Here is a 22462-nt window from a genome sequence, read left to right on the forward strand (position 1 = left end):
TATTATACAATGACGTTTTTATGACTTTTTATGCCTTACTATACTATGACTTTTTATGCCTTACTATACTATATCGTTTTTTTTACTTTTTATGCCTCACTATACTAAGTTTTTTTTTAAATTACTTTTTATACCTTATTATACTATGACCTTTTATGACTTTTTATACCTTATTATACTATGATGTTTTTATGGCTTTTCATTATACTATGATGTTTTTATGACTTTTCATGCCTTATTGTACTATATTTTTATGACTTTTTATGCCTTACTATACTATGACTTTTTATGCCTTACTATACTATATCGTTTTTTTGACTTTTTATGCCTCACTATACTAAGTTTTTTTTTTAATTACTTTTTATACCTTATTATACTATGACCTTTTATGACTTTTCAGCCTTACTATACTATGACTTTTTATACCTTATTATACTATGATGTTTTTATGGCTTTTCATTATACTATGATGTTTTTATGACTTTTCATGCCTTATTGTACTATATTTTTTTGACTTTTTATGCCTTCCTATACTATGACTTTTTATGCCTCACCATACTATGACTTTTTATACCTTATTATACTATGACCTTTTATGACTTTTCATGCCTTATTGTACTATGATATTTTTATGACTTACCATACTATGACTTTTTATACCTTATTATACTATGATGTTTTTATGGCTTTTCATTATACTATGATGTTTTTATGACTTTTCATGCCTTATTGTACTATGATATTTTTATGACTTTTTATGCCGTACCATACTATGATTTTTTATACCTTATTATACTAAGTTTTTTTATGACGTTTCATGCCTTACTATACTATGAAGTTTTATACCTTACTATACTAAGTTTTTTTTTAAATTAATTTTTATGCCTCACTATACAATGACATTTTTATGACTATTTATACCTTACTATACTATGTTATTTTTTTTTTACTTTTTATGCCTTACTATACTAAGTTTTTTTTTTTATGACTTTTTATGCCTTACCATACTATGACATTTTTTATACCTTATTATAATATAACGTTTTTATGACTTTTCATGCCTTACTATACTATTGCTTTTTATGCCATATTATACTATGAAGTCTATACTATGACATTTTTATGACTTTTTATGCCTTACCATACTATGATTTTTTACACCTTATTATACTATGATGTTTTCATGACTTTTTATGCCTTACTATACTATTACTTTTTATACCGTATTATACCATGACGTATATACTATGACCTTTTTATACCTTAATATACTAGGACGTTTCTGACTTTTTATACCGTATTATACTATGATGTCTATACTATGACGTTTTTTTACTTTTTGTGCCTTACCATACAAAAATTTTTTTTTGACTTTTCATGCCTTACTATACTATGACATTTTATTACTTTTTATGCCTTATTATATTATTATATATAGTATACTATGAAATTATTTTTTACCATGAGGTTGTTATGCCTTATGTCAGTAAGGTATACAAAGTCACAAAAACGTCATGGTATAGTATGACATTTTTTATGAATTTTTAACTCCAGTTCTCAGATCTTTGCACTGGCTTCCCTTCTATCAAAGACTTGATTTTAAAATACTGTTGTTGGTTTATAAAGCACTGAATGGTTTAGTGCCAAAATACATTTCTGATCTGCTGCTACGTTATGAACCATCTAGACCTCTCAGGTCATCCGGGACAGGTCTGCTTTCTATCCCCATAGTACAAACTAAACATGGAGAAGCAGCGTTCAGTTTTTATGCTCCACATGTATGGAACAAACTCCCAGACAACAGCCGGTCTGCTGGAACTCTCAGGTCTTTTAAATCACAGCTGAAGACTTTTCTGTTTGCCACTGCCTTTTATTAAACCTAATTAGTTAATATTTTACACTGCACTGTAACTTTTATTCGCTGTTTCATCTGTCTTATTCCTTTTTAGCTTCTTTTTATTTCCAAATTCAATACTTTTTAAATTATACTTTAATGTCTTACTTGTGTTGCTTTTTTTTCTGACTTGATGCCTTTCATGCTCTATTAAAGCACTTTCAACTGCGTTGTTGTTGAAATGTGCTATACAAATAAACTTGCCTTTTATGCCTTCTGTCATAGAATAATAAGGCATAACAACGTCATAAGTATATTAAGGTCAAATAAAAAGTCATAAAAACATCATGCTATTCTATGACAATTTATACCCTGCTATAGTAAGGCCTAAAAAGTAACTCATAGTATAGTAAAGTGTATTTAAATATGTTTTCACTTGTGTTGCTTTAATATTGTGTCTTGATGCCTTTCATGCTCTATGTAAAGCACTCTGAATTGTTGTTGTTGAAATGTGCTATACAAATAAACTTTTGCCTTGCCTTGTCTTGCCTATCTTTCCCTATACTATGACGTTTTTATGACTTTTTATGCCTTACTGACATGAGGCATGACAACATTATGGTATAATAAGGCATAAAAATCCATTAAAAAAATCATAGTATACTAAGGCTGAGACATTTCATGCCTTACTATACTATGATGTTTTATGACATTTTATTTTTATGAATTTTTATGCCTTATTATTCAATAACATTTTAATGACTTAATGCATTGCTATACTATGATGTTTTTTGACATCTTATGCCTTGCTATATTAAGAGTTTTTTTTATGACTTTTTATGCTAGTCATAAAAAGTCATAAAAACATCATACTGTACTATGACTTTTTTGACTTTTGATACTTTATTATAATGTGAAATTTTTATGATTTTATAATTTTTTATGACTTTTTACACCTTGCTATACTATGAGCTTTTCATGCCTTTATGCGTTACTATAGAAAGGCATAAAAAGTCATACTATAGTAGGGCATAAAAATATAAAAACATCATAATATACTAGAGTTTTGTATAACTTTGCCTTACTATACTATGACTTTTTTTAATAACTTTTTATGCCTTATGTCAGTGAGGCATTAAACGCCATAGTATGATAAGGCATGAAAAGTCTTCATAAAATACGTAAGGCATAAAAATGTGAAAAAAAACTCATGTTTTAGTAAGGCATAAAAAGTAAGAAAAATCTCTTAGTATAATAAGGCATAAAATGTAAAAAAAAAAAGGAATGTTATTATATTTTTTGTGCCCTACTATAGTATGACTTTTTATGCCTAGTAAGGCATCATAGTATAGGTTAGGCATAAAGCATCATAAAAACATCATAGTATGATAAGGCAGGAAGAGTCATAAAAGTATCATAGTATAATAAGGTATAGAAAGTCAGACTACGGTGAGGCATAAAAAGTCATAGTATAGTAAGGCATAAAACGACATAGTATAGTAAGGCATAAAGAGTCATAAAAACGATATAGTATAGTAAGGCATAAAAAGTCATAAAAACAACATAGTATAGTATGGTATAAAACGACATAATATAGTAAGGCATAAAAAGTCATAAAAACGATATAGTATAGTAAGGTATAAAAAGTCATAAAAATGTCATAGTATAGTAAGGCATAAAAATTCATAAAAACGACATAGTATAGTAAGGTATAAAACGACATAGTATAGTAAGGTATAAAAAGTCATAAAAACATCATAGTATAGTAAGGCATAAAAAGTCATTAAAAAAATGTAGTATAGTAATGCATAAAAAGTCATAGGCATAAATAGTCAAAAAAATTACATAGTATAGTAAGGTATAAAACGTCATAGTATAGTAAGGCATAAAAAGTCATAAAAACGACATAGTATAGTAAGGTATAAAACGACATAGTATCGTAAGGTATAAAAAGTCATAAAAACATCATAGTATAGTAAGGCATAAAAAGTCATAAAAACATCATAGTATAGTAAGGTATAAAAAGTCATTAAAAAAAATGTAGTATAGTAAGGCATAAAAAGTCATAGTATAGTAAGGCATAAATAGTCAAAAAATTACATAGTATAGTAAGGTATAAAACGTCATAGTATAGTAAGGTATAAAAAGTCATAGTATAGTAAGGCATAAAAAGTCATAAAAATGTCTTGTATAGTAAGGCATAAAAAGTCATAAAAACGACAGTATAGTAAGGTATAAAACGACATAGTAAAGTAAGGCATAAAAAGTCATAAAAATGTCATAGTATAGTAAGGCATAAAAAGTCATAAAAAAAATGTAGTATAGTAAGGCATAAAAATGTCATAGTATAGTAAGGCATAAAAAGTCATAAAAACGACATATTATAGTAAGGTATAAAAAGTCATAGTATAGTAAGGCATAAAAAGTCATAAAAACATCATAGTATAGTAAGGCATAAAAAGTCATTAAAAAAAATGTAGTATAGTAATGCATAAAAAGTCATAGGCATAAATAGTCAAAAAAATTACAAAGTATAGTAAGGTATAAAACGACATAGTATAGTAAGGTATAAAAAGTCATAAAAACATCATAGTATAGTAAGGCATAAAAAGTCATTAAAAAAATGTAGTATAGTAATGCATAAAAAGTCATAGGCATAAATAGTCAAAAAAATTACATAGTATAGTAAGGTATAAAAAGTCATAGTATAGTAAGGCATAAAAAGTCATAAAAACGACATAGTATAGTAAGGCATAAAAATTCATAAAAACTACATAGTATAGTAAGGTATAAAACGACATAGTATAGTAAGATATAAAAAGTCATAGTATAGTAAGGCATAAAGTGTCATAAAAACATAGTTTATAGTAAGGCATGAAATGTTAAGACTTTTTATATCTTAGTATACTATGACGTTTTTTATGACTTATTATGCCTCATGTCATACCATAGTAAGACATAAAACGTCATAAAAATCCTCACATTATAGTAATGCATAAAAAGTCATAGGCATAAATAGTCAAAAAAATTACATAGTATAGTAAGGTATAAAACGTCATAGTATAGTAAGGTATAAAAAGTCATAGTATAGTATGGTATAAAAAGTCACAAAAACGACATAGTATAGTAAGGTATAAAAAGTCATAGTATAGTAAGGCATAAAAAGTCATAAAAATTTCATAGTATAGTAAGGCATAAAAAGTCATAAAAACGACTTGGTATAGTAAGGCATAAAAATTCATAAAAACTACATAGTATAGTAAGGTATAAAACGACATAGTATAGTAAGATATAAAAAGTCATAGTATAGTAAGGCATAAAGTGTCATAAAAACATAGTTTATAGTAAGGCATGAAATGTTAAGACTTTTTATATCTTAGTATACTATGACGTTTTTTATGACTTATTATGCCTCATGTCATACCATAGTAAGACATAAAACGTCATAAAAATCCTCACATTATAGTAAGGCATGAAATGTCAAAAAACATCATAGTACACTGACATTTTTATGCCTTACTATACGATGAAGTTTTTTTTTTTTACTACAACGTTCTTATGTTTTATGTCACTAAGGCATGAAACGTCGTAGTATAATGAGCCATGGAACGTCATAAAAATCTTCACATTATAGTAAGGCATGAAATGTCAAAAAATGTCATAGTATACTGTGACATTATTTTGACTTTTTATGCCTTACTATAATGTGAGGATTTTTTTTTTTTTAACTATGACGTTGTTATGCCTTATGTCAGTAAGGTATGAAACTTCATAGTATAATAAGCCATGACAAGTCATAAAAACGTCATAGTATAATATAATAAGGTATAAAAAGTCATAGTATGGTGAGGCATAAAAAGTCATAGTATAGTAAGGTATAAAATAAAAAGTCATAGTATAGTAAGGTATAAAACAACATAGTATGGTAAAGTATAAAAAGTCATAGTACAGTTAGTCATAAAATGTGAAAAAACCTCATAGTATAGGATGTTGTTTTTATGATATTTTTTGTGCCCTATTATAGTATGACTTTTTATGCCTTTCTATAGTCAGGCATAAAAATAAAAAAAAAAGGCATAAAATGTGAAAAAACATCATAGTATAGTTAGGCATAAAGCATCATAAAAACTTCATAGTTTATAGTAAGGCATAAAAACTCATAGTATAGTGAGGCATCAAATGTCAAAAAAAGACATGGTATATTATGATGTTTTTTCATGACTTTTTATGCCTTACTATACTATGACGTTTTTTTTTTTACTATATCAGTAAGGCATAAAACGTCTTAGTATAGTAAGGCAAAAAAAAACGTAAGGCATAAAATGTGAAAAAACGTCATAGTATAGTATGTTCTTTTTATGACATTTTTTGTGCCCTATTATCGTATGACTTTTTATGCCTTTCTATAGTCAGGCATAAAAATTAAAAAAACGTCATAGTGTAGTTAGGCATAATATGTGAAAAAACGTCATAGTATAGTTAGGCATAAAATGTAAAAAAACGTCATAGTATAGTATGATATTTTTAGGACATTTTTTGTGCCCTACTATAGTATGACTTTTTATGCCTTTCTATAGTCAGGCATAAAATGTCATAAAAACTTCATAGTTTATAGTAAGGTATAAAAACTCATAGTATAGTGAGGCATAAAGTCATAAAAATATTATCTAATAATGAGTTATAAAAAGTCATAAAAACTTCATAATACAGTAAGGCATCAAATGTCAAAAAATGACATAGTATATTATGATGTTTTCATGTCTATTTATGCCTTACTATACTATGACTTTTTTATAACTTAGTATACTATGAAGTTTTTATGACTCATTATGCCTCATGTCATACAATAGTAAGGCATAAAACGTCATAAAAACCCTCACATTATAGTAAGGCATGAAATGTCAAAAAATGTCTTTGTATACTGTGACGTTTTTATGACTTTTTATGCCTCGCTACACTATGACATTTTTTTTTTTTTTTACTATGTCAGTAAGGCATAAAACGTCATAGTATAGTAAGGCAAAAAAACGTAAGGCATAAAAATATGAAAAACATCATGCTATACTATGATGTTTTTATGACGTTTTATGCCTTCTGTCATAGCATAGTAAGGCATCAAACGTTCTATGATGTTTTATGCCTTACAATGCTATGACATAAGGCATAAGAAAGTCATAGTATGGTAAGGTATAAAAAGTGAAAAAACGTCATAGTATAGTGACGCATAAAGTCATAAAAATATCATCGTATAATGAGGTATAAAAAGTCATAAAAACCTCATGGTACAGTAAGGCATGAAATGTCAAAAAACGTCATAGTCTACTATATCTTAGTATTCTATGACTTTTTATGCCTTATTATACTATGACGTTTTTTCTTACTATGACCTTGTTATGCCTTATGTCAGTAAGGCATAAAACGTCACAGTATAATAAGGCACAAAAAGTCATAAAAATGTCATGGTATAATAAGGCATAAAATGTGTAAACCTTAGTGTACTATCACGTTTTTATGACTTTTTGCCTTACTATAGTATGACATAAAGCATTAAAACGCCATAGTATAGTAAGGCATAAAATGCCTCAGTATAGTATGACTTTTTATGTCTTGCTATAGGAAGGCATAAAAAGTCAAAAAAACATCATAATATAGTAACGCATAAAAACGTCATAGTATAGAAGTTATATGCCTTACTACACTATGACGTTTTTAAGCCTTACTATGCTATGGTGTTTTTTATGCCTTACAATACTATGAAATTTTTATGACTTACTGTACCATGATTTTAATGCTTTACTATACTATGCCTTTTGTTATGCCTTACAATACTACAACTCAAAGCTTTGAGAAATGTGAACCCATCAGGACCACAACTTTTCCCATGTATTTAATAAAGCCAGCAACATCAACTCTGCTAGTTGGTTAAGCAACAAAACATGGAAAAAAATGGTGAGGCACATAGGTTCAATAAAGCATTAGTAGATGACTTTTAAACATTACTAACAGGTTGTCTATCATAAAGTGGTAGCATGTAGTAGATTTGCTTACTTTTTTAATGTTCATTTCTATAACTTGAACCTCTATAGCCTGAAGAGAAAAGTTCAAGTTTAGCAACTTCAGAAAATGTCTGACAAACTGGTTTGAAAGTACAAGTGTGACACATGCAGCAGCTGAAGGATTTGTTCATGCTACAGTACCCTGTGTTCATAAAAGAAAGAATCTTAACTTAGTTTCTGGTAACTGGAGCATGACCTCCATCAGATTATTCTGACACTGCTATGTGGCTAACATCCTGCTACCTACTGGTTTAATCAGAAAATGTATAGTCAGTATCAGTTATGGTGAGAGAATCTTACTCTGAGAGTACTCCTCTCCCATCTGTGGAGGATACTCTTCATCCCAGTCCACCACGTCATCGTCGGTCAGCACCACCACATGACACTCCCTCTCTCCACTCTGAGCGCTGGCTACCATCAGTGGCAGCACCATCTCCTCCAGGTAACACTCGAACTGACGCCGTGCCCCGTCATTAGACAGTTCGTGCATCAGGGCGCCTGAGGAGAATGATAATCTGCTCATTTACTTTTCCTGCAACTGGCTGGTGGAACTAAATCCTTCCTTGGAAACAACCTAAGATTCAACTACAGCAAATAAATTGCTACTGTCTTTTGATTATCAAACTTGAAACTAGTTGCATTGACATTGAGGAAGTAATGAATACCATGCTACAATTTGTGAGTAGCAAACCTAATACTGATTATATGCTATGATATATATTCTGTAGCGCCACAACACTTATAGTGCTGACAATGCACAAAAATGTTCACTTTTATTTAAAAAAAAAATGCAGCTCCTGTGATTTGGATGTTGCACTTGGCCATATTGCGATTTCAATTATATTTCGATTAATTGTGCAGCCTTAGTGTAGATGGTAAAATAACCAATTTACCTCCACTACAGTACAATGTCGTCCTCTTGTGAGCAGGCCGGTTTTCGTTCTGTTCTGGTTATACAGCTCACAAGATACAGGCAGCACTGCACCAGTTTTGACTTAAATATTTCCTCTGTAGAGCTGCTTACATGAAATAAATTCTGTTGTAATAAACTCCTAAATGCAAACACTTAAAATACAAAACTAGAGCTATGGTTCACATGAGGACGCTGTGGATTATACATAACAGAACTGATTTAAATTAGACACATAAAGGCAGAAATGACTAAAAATGATTTTTTTTTAAAAACCCACATCCTGCCAATACAAGAATGAAACCTGCTCACATTTGTTGGCTTTATGCATAACAACCATCACATTTCACAGCTAATCATGACCTACTTAGAGCCCCACACACACACACACACACACACACACACACACACACACACACACACACACACACACACAGCAGCAGCAGCCTGTGAGCTGTGGCTCCACCTCCCACACACACAGAGACACAAACAAGAGGCACCAACATGGACAACAACAACACAAATATCCAGTGCATACAAATGTTAGCATGTATCACACAGACTCAAATTTCCATGTAAGGGAAAGATGTCACAGGTGCATCAAATACGAATTTAAAGCAAACAAAACATCTACGTCAGACTCTCACAATGAGCCATTCAGAACAATTTACAATGATGAGAGAGGTGATGGGTTGTGTCTACGTTTAGTTCTCACTGAGAATTTACATTTTATGTAAATGACGATATGTATGTCACCTCCAATGCTTTACAAACTAAAGCTTTTTCTTCATGAAAATAAGTTTGAAGCCTTCTATACCCATCAAATGTGCAATGACATCCACAAGCGAAGTCTATTTGTGATCCTCTCTAATGCAGTTACACAACAACAATGGAACCAGTCTGTGCTCCAAACACACCAAACTAAGTGCTAACTAGTAACTATATGAGTCTGCAGCGCTACACAGTTCAGACAGTAGATCAACGGCTAAACGAGCAGCATGTATGGACGGTATACTCACTGAGGTCTCTGCACTTGATGGTGCTGTAGTTGAAGGAGATACAGAGGTAGTCACATGCCTCCCGCAGCTCGGGAATGGAAACGCCATCAGGACAGCGGATTATCCCCGACTTGTAGTAATCCTGCCATTTTCAGCAGCAGCAGCAGCAGACACACACACACACACACACACACACACACACGCGCGCACACACACAAATGGATAAATGGGGAGAATGGAGAATGGCGAGTGTTCACATGCACACACAAGCATGGGAGAAAAAACAAGACGCCATTATTGATTCAGCTCCACTCACACAGGCGGCGCAGAGAGAGAGAGAGAGAGAGAGAGAGAGAGAGAGAGAGAGAGAGAGAGAGAGAGAGAGATGGATGAAGAAGATGGGGGGGGTGAAGAGCGAGCAGAGATGAAAGTAAAATCTAGCAACGTCACAGACAAGAGGGAAAAGAAGAAGAGAGAGAAAGATCGTTCCCTGCTCCACTTTCCATCCTCTCTCTGTCTCTGTGCAGCCTGTGTCATGTGAGACTCTCACACTGGCTGTTTCCCATGAGAGCCTCCACTCAAACACAACAGGCTGTGATGGAAACATGGGAGCAGAGACTCAGGGCACACAGGACTGAAAGCTCTGGCTCCACTCACCTCCCTGTCTCCTTGAGTTTTGTTTAATGCCAAGAGACAAACACAATCATGCCACAATCCATTGTGTCACAACCACAATTAAGGAATTATTAGCTATTTAGTAATGCCCTCACGAAGAGCGGAGGCAAACGGATATTGTTTTGCACTTGCCAGAAACATTTCAGAGGCCTCATATCGACAGAATGGTTTGAGGAATCTATTTTATCCACACTGGAGGACTGTTGTTGCTTTTCCACTTGTGACACCGTGCTGCTGCTTTTCCTATGAACATCACATGATGCTGCTGCGACTTGCCGTCAGCACTAATAAACAGGCATGTTCACAGCGGTCACTGTGCTCTTACGCCGAAGATATTTCAGCTCAAGCTATATAGAATCTGGCTGAATCATCTCCAAGTCATGTTGAGGTGACTGGGAATCGAACTACAGAACATAAAGCATAAAAGATAGAAGCACCTGTTCACTATAACACATTTCTATAAGTACAATCATATTTAAAATGTCTTTTAATGTGTAAACGAACACTTTAGTTGAGGTAGAGAGTTCAGTCATTCATTTGTGGCTGTTGAAAGCTCCGGAAGAGCTACTAAATGGACCGGTTTTCTCAAATACCGAAGCTGTTTGTAACTCACTTATGTTTTAAGATTATTTCTGGGGCGTTTACTTCACTGCCTAAGCCACTTTTCAGACATGGAATACATTAACAATGCTGGCTTTATCCGTCTGTTAAAGGACAGTGTTTTGTCATTTCAGACAGTGGTGACTTTTACATGAATCATCCTTACACACATTTACTGAAAGACCACATGTGCTTGAGTCATATTTGGCAGCTGTGGCCTCAAAAGCCATAAAAGAACAACAAGAACAAAACAACAGCTATTTATCAAAGCTACACAGGCACAATTTCACGCAATGAACAATGGTGTCGCACTTGTTCTACATCCGCCTGCTTGTGAACACACAGGACCGTTCACACACAGAAATACCTCTAGAATGTCAAATATGGTCAACCACATCCGAAAGTCCAACTGCCTTAGAAAAGAAGGTTTTAAATCACTGTGGAATAAACAAGAAAAATAAAGATGGAAAAACATCACAGACAACTATGTTAAGGGACTATAGCAGTAGTATTCAATTTAAATTCAAAGAGGTTCATTTAGACAAATATCCTCAAGCACAGGTCCAGAGCCTTGGTCGGGGGATAACAATAATATATACTTCCTCTATATAACAACAAATAATAAGTGTATGTTCTTTTGTTGTTTCAAGGAAAATAACAGCTGTAATAAATAATAACTACATAACAGAGAGCTCTAGAAAAAAACATAATAAAGTGCTTGATTTTACAAAATGAAATAAAAAGTGTAGCTTGATTGTCGGTCTTTCTTCTTTATGGTTAACACTAACAGTCTAAACCCTTTTAGAATAAAAGATCTCAACACACCTGAACAAATTAAAACCTTCTTTTCTTTTTTTTCCCCTCTTCCATCCCACTTTCTCCCCTTATTTCTACAGTCGTACTTTCAAATGTAATGAAATTAATTTGTCACGGCTCTCCCTCAGCCTTTAGACTATAAGGAAGTAAGAAATATATAGCAGGTAATAATAAATAGATAAATGATCAATCAAACATAACATAAGACAGATTCCAAACAGGAAGATTTCCACATAAAGACTGAGCTGAATATCTTATCAGCAACAGCTGTAAGGAGTGTTGGGCAGTAGAAGAATTAGAAAGTGAATAAACCATTACAGTTGTCATTACTGTATATTTCATAAAGGTTTTGAACTCACTGGGCCCCAGAGAGAAGAGGCACAAAAAGGATAGAGGATAAAAAGATCAGGAAAATAAGACATAGAAGGGGGAAGAAGAAAGGAAGTAAAAGAATAAAGAGACAAAGAGATGGGGTGAGGTAAGAGAGGAAGAGGGAAAGGCAGTAAGGGACTGAGGAAAAAAAAAGAGTCATACTGAGGCAAAGGAAGCAAGAAAATGAGAGAAAGATAGAAATACAGTGATACAGAGAGAAGTGTGCAGATGCTCTCTCACCAAGATGGCTCTGAACACAGTGGAGCTGATGCCGTCAGCCACCTCAAATTCTCCTTTTTCATTGGGTCTTGTGAAGTTGTTGTCCCGGCCGGAACCAAACATCCTGAAAACAAGCAAAAAAAAAAAAAAACACAGGAGTTTCTTCAACTTCTGATTGTGAAGACTCAAAATACCAGTGATGTAGAGCAGTAGCTGTACTGTGTCTGTTTTGTGTTAAGCTTCAAAGCTGGAATGAGACATTAAAAAGGTACTGGAGACACTGAAGCTGATCAGGTCTCAATGCATCCTGACAATCAGGGAGGAAAACTGTGCTGTTTCGAAATGAACATGAACAAAACCACTGAGCTGAAAATAAAGAAACAAGAAAGGAAAACAAAACCACCATTACCTTTAAGGATCTTTATGGTTTACCTATCATAAAAGGTGTATTATTCAAGCATCAATAAATCATTGATAAGTTACTCACATAATTACATGTTTAACACATACAAATACTGATCTGTTGGTTTACCGTTTTATTGTTAAGAGTAAGAGTGTGCCGACAGCTTTAACAGGAAATAGGAAACATCCAAATTACCTCTTTCCTCTTTAATAAAGCCAAAAAGGAAATAATGATACTGTTACATAAAGACGTGACAAATTAAAGGAAAAGCCAACGTTAAGTGTCTTAGTAAATAAAGTGTAGGGCCGCCAGAACAGCTTCGAGCATCGTCACTCATCTGTATGCATCCAGTAGAAATGCTTTCTTAGAACTACCGGTTTCTACCCAGCTGTTGCAGCACTCACTGTCCGTAGCAGCATAACATGCAACGTTATGAAACCTGCTTTTCTTCTAGGCTTCAACGATGTATTGAACATCTTTCAGATGTAAAATATCTCATGTTAGATTCAGGTGCTCACTGATATGTTGGGTCTATGGGGAACTGTCAGGTGACCTATTGTAAAAACAGACGTCTTTCTTTGTTTGGGGGGATCAATATGTGGAACTCCTCACTTGTGTTTCCTGCTGTTTTGTATGTCTTTGTATTTTATATATGTGTTTTGTATATATCTGCTTATTCCACAGTGTTATATAGGTTAATATAAACATGAACTAAATAAAAATAAACATTAAATAAATAATTCAACATATTTTATGAGAAATGTGGTCTTAATTTTGAAGACTCTCACTTGTGACAGTGATATATGACGTTAAAAATCAGAATCAGAGAAACTTTAATGAAGACGAAGTGAATAAAAATTGTACAAAAGTTATATGTACGTCTAGTAAATCTATCTCTCAGTCATTACCTGCCCAGCATGGTGTTAGGTTGAGCTGTGAAGATGGCAGGATCCACCACAAATCTTGTATTGTCCACAATAAGCGTCACTCTCTCTGCCAGTCTCAGTCCGCTGCGGTGCCCTTCTTTACTGCTGAGGTCGTACACGTAGATCATGTCACACGGTCCTTGGCCCAGGTTCTTGGGGTGGTGGTCAACTCCAGGAAGACCAAGGGGCCGAGGTATGTGTCCTCCAATCAGAGTGCCTCCAATGTGGGCGTAGGGAAGAGAAACCCTGGGAGGACGTGGACTGGAGGATCTGGAGGACGAGCCTCCATCACCACGTTCACGGTCTGGTTCACGGAGGGAGAGGAGGATACATGAAGATCAAAAAGAAAGCTTCAGGACAAACATTTATACACACATTATTAGTGGGTGGAGACAGTAACAAAAGTGGGACAACTAAACTCTCTCTAATAATAAATCCTTTATGCTTTTCTCCTCACCGTGCTGCCGAGTGGGAGAAGTAACATTCCTGATGCAAGGCGTCAGCTGGCTCTCTCCTCTCTCATGGGAAGAGTCACGTGAGCGGTCGCTGGAGCGCCGGCGTTGTTCCCGGTAATGTTCTGCTCCTCCTCTTTCTCTCGCACCGCCGACAGCACCACCACCACTGGCACTGGACCCGTACAGACTCATGGTGCTGACCTGCTGCTGCTGCTGCTCCTGCTGCTGGTGGTCGCAGTCCAACACTGACAAACCACACTGACGGTCACTGATGGAGATGAGAGAGCACACACACAGGGGAAATTTAGAGTTATGAGCATATCTTTCATTTTTCCTGAACAGCTGCTGAACTCAAAGTCAGACTACACAACGTTCATGCTGAATATTGTGGTAAATACTATTGTGTCTGTTTTAAAACTAACGACTTCTTTTAAAAACTAAATAAGGAACTTTTTGAGTGGAAGCGATTAAAAGTGACACTTCAGCGGGCGTCTGCTTTCAACAGATTTTCCTAAAACTGCCGCTGCACAAAGATGGCAAGAGATTGAGGTGACTGCAGAAAAGTGTGACCAGGTTTCTTCTTGCCTAGCTGTGAGTAGTCCCTTTCCACCTCAATCCAAAATGCAGCCCATGTATTGGACTTAAACTGCAGCCTCATTGTTGAATCAGAGGTGACATCAATGAGCTGTTCCTCTTCTGCAGTGCTGAAGTCAGCAGCTGGTGTTGCACTCAATAGTTCACGGATCCAGTTGTATTTTGCAGAATTGTGGCACCAGGAAATGCCTCCTGAAATGCTTTTGGAAGGGAGAGATATGAGTTTTCATAAATGGGATCACCGTGTCCTGCAGCTTGTCGCCCTTGATCAATGATTTCATGCTCTCTAGTGATTCTATATTCCCCTTTTTCACTTGCTGCTCCCACATCGTCACATAGTGTGTTGGTGCCCTGAGTTTCCTAAACACATCACTGTGGTACGCAAGTTTCATGAGGAAATTGTTATTGTTAAACTTATTTCCCTTTTCCTTCAAGAACAGTCTGAACTCATCCCACTATTCAAACACTCTGGATAAAACCATCCCATGTGACAGCCATCAGGACTCAGGACTGTGAAACAAAACAGCTGTGAGATTGGATCCAATTTCCTCGCACAGTGTAGAAAAAAAAACCTGGGCTGTGATAGATCTTGTTTTGATGTAGTTTCCTGTGGCAATGATGTCTGGCATCACATCGTTCAGCCCTGTACTCAGCTGTTTAGACGCTAACGCCTCTCTATATGTGTCATATAGGGGGGAATCTTTTCCCAGCCCCTGCCTGAGCCCCGTCAGTGCAAATCCCCACACAGACAGTCCTCCCACTTCAGATCCGCATATTTCAACCAAGTGTCAATGACATTTTTTCAGCAGCTGCTCTGTTAGTTACACGTTTGCAGAAAAGCAAATCCTCCCTCAAATCCTCGGCATCGATGAATCTGATGTATGTTATCAGTGAACACTTTGTTACCGTCAGTCGATCCATGTATCTGCTGTTTGACAGTGGGATAGCCTTTAGTTTGACGGCTGTTGCTTCATCAATCATAGTTTAAACCGTATCAATAGTAGAAGGAAAATTAATTCCTCAGCTATAGTGTGTGGCTACTTTGTAGGAGGCGAGTTGAGCATTTAAGACACAGATGATGCTTTAACAAGGCGGCACGGAGATATCAAATCTGGAGATATCCTTCACATATTTGTTCAACTGGTCATTTTAGATGATAAAATACACATAGAGTTAACATCCCAGATGAACACAACAATGGAAATAGTCGGGATGAGGATTTGCAACAATCTAATGCTCTCCACCTGGCGCTGGAGATAGTGGGACCTCCTTGACCCTAGCTGACATAGAGAAACTACAGCTGGACATGGAGGAGAAAATCATTTCAAAACTATCAGAGTAACTCCCAGCGGATCGTGCCTTGATGGACTGACGTAAACAGAAAAATTCAGCACATGGAAACATATTCTGGCACGTTTTTATTCGTTGCAGCAGCAGCATCATAGTAAGACTGAATTCCAAACTGTCACACAAGTTTCACTTGGTCACAACTTCAAGTTCAAGTGGGATCAGATTACTAATCACACAGAAACCAAAGAGCACTGATGCATGATTTCATGGAACAAGTAGATAGATTACTCGGTGCACAGACTCGACTCTCTCTAGGCACACTCACACACGCTCCTGTGCAGAAATTGCTCAGGGGGTAAAGGGTTTATGTTTTGCGTGCTGAGCTGTGGAACGAGAGGAGAGCCTGTAAAAAATTCTGCAGTCAACTCATGTGAACCCTTACAGGGGCTGAGTGCTGCAGAAACAGGACCGGCAACAAACCACCAACGTCAGCTTGCAGCTACAGAAACACGCCACCTCGAGTAGCCATTAGAGAGTGTATCCAAGTGAAACAATCAGAGCGAGCTGAACTCACTTAGGTAAAGTACAACAAACAGGAATGGCCTCAGCTGTTTACTTGCTTTGCAGGCTGTTTTCTCAGAGATTTTTGACTGATAGGTAACAACCCCATCAACCTTGCCTCCGAGCGAGCGATGCTTCCTCGAGTGGTTCTCAGAGTGTTTTTCCAGAGACAGACAAGCAGCCCTAAGAGAGCTGTTACAATATCTGCCCTCCATTTCAGGGAGGATTTTAACACACAAACACATACTCATGCATGCATTAATGAACATGTCAATGAGTTTGATTCTTTTGACAGTGTGGTTTTTAGGTCTTCATTTTTTTTATACATAGTAAAATATTTCCTAAAAAGTTGGAATTACATAATAAATAAGTCGATAAGCATTGTATGTAATCCTACTGTGTTCGACAGCCATATATTACACTTACGAATGGACTTTCAAAATAAATGCAATGGTAAATATATAAAGATCTAGACACAAGAATAGATTAAGATGGCAGGGAGTGCAATAGAAGTATTTATAGGTCTGTGTTTTAATGTCCCATTTGGACATTTATAGTTGGGCTGAAACAATTATTTTCAGTGATAATGAATCTGATGATTATTTTCTCGACTAATCTTAAAGAAAAAGAATGGTAGCAAACTATTTCTAATTGCATTATTATTCTGTTATGATAAATTACATTCCTGCAGTTTTGTTGATGAATGCATCCATTTCACTTCCACTGTGACAGTGCAGCCGCCCATCTGATCAATAGCGTTGAGCTTGTAAGGCCAAAACACTTCCAGGTCTCACTAATGAAGAGAGCCTTGCTCTCTTGAGAGGGGCTGCTATGAAATATGATGATGACTCTCTACTATAGGCTATGGCATCAGTGAGATGGAAAATGGGAGCAGGTAGGGGCGGAGGGACCGAGAGAGATGGACTTATTTTTATTATTTTATAAAAATGGAGTTAGTGACGTATAAAAAGGGCCAGAGTACTGCCTCCTACTCCGCACAGCACACAACTGGAAACACATAAATAAACCACTAACACATAAAGCCATGACCTGGCTCGTTGAGGCAGGTTTTGCATGTGTTTGTTATATACTATTATTATGAAAAATAAAACAAATCAAGTGCAGGGAGTGCTGTTTGTTAATGAATTACTTAATACTTTTGTTTCCATGCACCATGTCCAGTTAATAGACAATGTATGTTTTGGCAGAGCTCCAGGCGCTGGTAATGAGAGATGCCTCCCTGGATACTGACTGACATGTCAGCGTGCTGGATGGCCGGGCAGCTGCTGATGTGAGGACTGGCCGGCCGGCCGACTAACGGGCTGATTGAAGGGCTAATTGGTGAAATGTCTGGGTGGGCAGCCCCAGACAGAAGGGACCAAGCTGTAGCAAGGCCAGTGAACTGATGACAAAAAAACAATAAATGATGCAGTGTGATGACTGCACATCACCTTTAATTCCCACTAACACCTGCACTACACCCAGTCAAGGTCACAGATTCGTTTTTGTTTGATGGTGCCCCATCAGTCTTGAGATGCCAAAGACTCAACCACATACACAATCCTACATGGACACTAAAGATTTAAATATAGGATTTCATAATGCCAAAATTAAAAATGTAAAGAAAACCATTGCATAGGGTGCTAGTTAACTTTTAAATTTCAAATTCTATACAAAAGATTAACATTGCAGAAATCACAGAGTAAACCAAGACCCTTTTTCTGTTTACAACAATATAGCTGCACAGTCTGGCAATGTCCTTGAACACAAGACAAGGGTCACCACAGCAGCTGAGGAAAGGAAGAAATGTGCACACAAAGATGCGCATACACACACACACACACCTCTCCCTCTGGTTCAATGTGTTCAGGTGAACTGACTGACATGGACAGAGGAAGACCTTCCTCAGGCGATATTACAGACACTACTTATCAGTCAATGTGTGAAAAACAGAATTCAAGACTATTCATAAAAAGGCAAAGACCATTATTCAGGTCTATTATTCATTATACAAAGGTTAAACATTATACTGATGAGAATACTGTCATGAACAATTAGGTCTCCTTTTCCAAACCGCCACACTGAAGTGACCTAGCAAGAAATTACTGATATTTTGTGCTGTGTGTATTGACACTAGTGTCCGACGCAGTGCAAATGCATGTTTTATGTCTAATGGGATTTTAATATTTTTATGTTTGTCATTAATGGGATCATAAAAACAAAAGCGGGTCTTCCAGCCAAACAGGCAGGCAGCCAGTGGCCAGAGCTGCAGGGTAGAAAGAACAAAGGAGCTGAGGAGGCAATATTTCACTCACAGCAGGCAGCTCCTCTCATCTTTCACATGGCAATGCAAATCTACAGCGGCCAAGATTTCACGCAGCCAGAGAGAAACTAGAGGGGGCTAACATTTCACTTGTCCAATTTCCTGTTACTGGGTGCCACCCTCCTGATACCTCAATTTCCCTTTTCCTTTGCTGAATAGGTCAATGGCCTATAGTGCTTACAAAAGCTCTGGACGGAGGTTTAATGTGTTAAATACAAGAGAAGTTCTACAGCCCATCTAAGGCACAATAAAGATTCAAGGCGTCTAGGCAGTCTATTAAAAGCATGAGGTGAGAGCCCCAAGGGGTGAGGGTCCCATCTATTATTTAGGGGCTGCTGACACCAACACACACAGATGGGCAAAGGCTGGGAAGCTGCTCTGTGTAGGATATATAGATATATGCCATATATAAGTAGGGAAATACTCCTTTATAACAGTACTATGAATAGCCCCCTTACTCCAAAGAAATTATATAAATCAGAAGAAAATATAATTTGAGAATATTTTGGTAATTTCTGATAAAAGATCATGATTTGATTTCACAAGATCACTCTGTTCAGTACCAGAGAGTCTGACTGAGTCCCAGCATGAATAATAGAGTCTGTGATTTTCTTTCTGGGGCACTATTCTTATTCCTTACATTACAGTAAATCATACCAAGAGGCGTACAATAAAAAAAAGTGTGTACATGTAACACAATGACAGAGCTAAAGCCTCGGTGCTTTGAAAGCGGACGTGCACCTACCGGTCGGTGTCAGAGGGCCAAGTGAAGACAAAGCAGCAGGGGATGAGCTGCGGGATGACGGCGGCACAAAAGCCTTGCGCTCCTCCGAACAAAGCGGGCTTGCCGGCAGCTTCAGCATCCTCGCTCATTACTTTCCAACTTCATCAGCATCGTTTCACGCAACTCAACCCCGGACTTTAAGCCGCTGCTGGAAAAAAAATCCACCGCTTCGACCCAAAGCTTTAAATGTGACTACAAGGCGAGGGAGGCGCGCACCGGCTAGTCATTCAGAGTCACCGGAGGGACCTTAAACTGTGAATGGCCGCGTGCTTGACTGAATCAGAGCGATGCTGCCTTCACTTGCTCCTCGTAAGCTCCCACTTCTGAGTTCTCTGAGTGCACTTGTATTTTAATGGTGGCTGGTCGTTAATAATAACATCTACGTACATCGTCCACTTACTGTCATTTAAACCAGGACTCCCAAATGTCACATGTTATGGAAATAATGAATAATGTAGGAATCACAGTTCTCTACTAAAACGTCGATTTCCGCTAATTGAAGGAACCTTTTAAAATATTTTCAACACACTGAAACAAACAATGGTTAGTCTGACTAGATGCTATAGGGTACATCGTATTGGATTTATATTTATGTATTGATTGTTCGATTTTTCAGTATGTGTATCCGTTCACAACCAAATATTGCACAGAAATTCCCCCTTTTCCAGTAGTATCATTATATGTGGTTTTTCAAATAGGACCACACTGGCCCAGTTATTGCAATATCTACGTCATTTGAAGGCAGCATCAAGCAGACTATTATACAGGAAAATTTGTTCCACAAGCCTGCTTTAGCTGGATGCAGGAGATTAAAACATGCTGAGCGCTATATCTACTAATCAAAGACGCATTAAAAGTCGATGTAGAAACACAGGCCTAACGAAATATCACTGACTTATCAAACGTTCCCCCTCATCTCTTCTTCTCCTTCAACATCACCACAGCAAGTGCAAAATTTAACAAGCCATCAACATGTCATATTATAACATAACTTAGTCATAAGGAAAATTGTATCATCTATCACTTTTAGGGTCTCTGGTTGATTCTGAACTGTGACCTGCAAGAGGGGCTGTAACGGCAATTTCACCTTTGTGACACCAGGGGACTCCTACAAGATATAATATAGTAAGTTCAGTCTACCAGGCTAAGGCATATAGCTGAATATATCATGCTGTCATAAACTGATGAGACTACATTCTGTAATGACTTAGAGTAAAGTAAAGTTCCTAGCAGATGGACGCAATAACCTCACTTGTTGATATCAAGTGTATTCAGTTTCACCTTCCATAGGAAGATCAGCCTTTTTTTTCCAACTCCTAACTCCTTGAACATTACATGATCCACATGGAATGATCAATAGGTTAATTTGGGATTATTTTTATCATATTACCACAACAAGGACTGTAGGGTTTTTTCTATAATATGACAGTGTATTATCAAACGGAATCCAGATTGATTTATTTGAAATGATTTCAACCCACCTTCTGAATGACTCTGGGTAATTTTGGTACTAAATTAAAGTTACACATCAAACATCCATCCATCTATCCATTCATATGTAAACTATCACAGTGATAATTGCTGGCATATTGGCGATTACGAAAACCATTATAATAACTGTAAATGTTACCATGATTTGAATGGAAAACACTAGCCTGCAGGCAAATAAGTGTTGTATTTGGAGATTTTGGGTAAACTGTTTTCATTCATTTAAGCTGTACTAATAGTCAAGCTGCAAGATATACTTGACTCAATTGTAGTTGCATAGCATTTTAATTTTCAAAATTGAGTTAACATTTTAATATTGTCCACCATAGAGCGCGTTACAACTTGTAAAATCAAATGTCAAAAAGTCTATTTTCATTTCTAAAATGATCTTTTGATAGGGTCATAGAACACACATGTGAGTATATGAACATGAAAATGTTAATTGGATTGTTGCATTTTATTTATACTCAAATAAATGTACGTATCCTATTGTAAAATTACATTTTCAGGTTTACGTTAGCTTCTTAATATAGTCCTCTACAGGCTTCCACACCCTCATGCTACACCAACTATGACCACATTAGCTGGAGATAAGTAACAGTTGGTCTGGCAATAATGACTGCTGCTACCTTTTCAACTTACACGTTTTACCGTTGATGAACAGAGAGCACTGAAATAAATATTCTGACACTTTTATTCTGTCAATCAAAATCAATTTTGAATTCTGATAATATTCAGTTACCGAATAAGATCCAATGCTGCTGTTCTCGCTTTTAAAATGTGACTGTGTATGAACTTACCAACGATGTAAAAAGCGAAAAGTCACTTGACATATTGCCTTACAAAGACTTCAGAGCGGCTTAGAGGATTTTGGACTTTTTGGTCAGCCTGTTTATTCAGCTTTAACCGCTAAGCTAAACACATCGCCAGCAGTTAGTCGGCTAACGTCAGCTAGCTGGCTGTATGAACCAGAGTTTAAAACAACGTTACCTCCTTGCGTTACATTCCGATGTGACGTTTTGTCCGGTTGCTGAAACAGCCCGCTGTGAAATCGACCGTAGACCAAAGGACAAGAGTTTTCGTAGAAACTCCTAGCTTACATGAACTGCACTTGTCTGTTGGTTCTTTATTGTTTTGGTCTGAGATAGCGGAGATCGC

The 22462-nt window shown here is 36.2% G+C and overlaps 1 protein-coding gene across 2 annotated transcripts in view; it reads right to left on the reverse strand.

Moving 5' to 3' along the window:
- Positions 1-22454, reverse strand: part of LOC111658767 (BTB/POZ domain-containing protein 10-like) — a 26530-nt gene extending 4076 nt beyond the window's left edge. Inside the window, exons 1-6 of one of the 2 annotated variants that reach the window (XM_023411425.2) lie at positions 22295-22454; positions 14267-14532; positions 13792-14113; positions 12502-12604; positions 9820-9940; positions 8191-8388 (exon numbers count right to left, since the gene is read on the reverse strand). In XM_023411425.2, the coding sequence (XP_023267193.1) occupies positions 8191-8388; positions 9820-9940; positions 12502-12604; positions 13792-14113; positions 14267-14456 (934 nt within the window). In that variant the 5' untranslated portion in view covers positions 14457-14532; positions 22295-22454. Of the gene's footprint in view, positions 1-8190; positions 8389-9819; positions 9941-12501; positions 12605-13791; positions 14114-14266; positions 14533-19777; positions 20076-22294 lie in introns of those variants that run through there. The other variant, XM_023411424.2, reaches the window with a different exon arrangement.
- Positions 22455-22462: the final 8 nt, after the last annotated feature.

This window comes from Seriola lalandi, unplaced genomic scaffold (assembly GCF_002814215.2).
Source record: "Seriola lalandi dorsalis isolate HSWRI2012SDOR001 ecotype SW California unplaced genomic scaffold, Sedor1 jcf7180002054465, whole genome shotgun sequence".
NCBI lineage: Eukaryota > Metazoa > Chordata > Actinopteri > Carangiformes > Carangidae > Seriola > Seriola lalandi.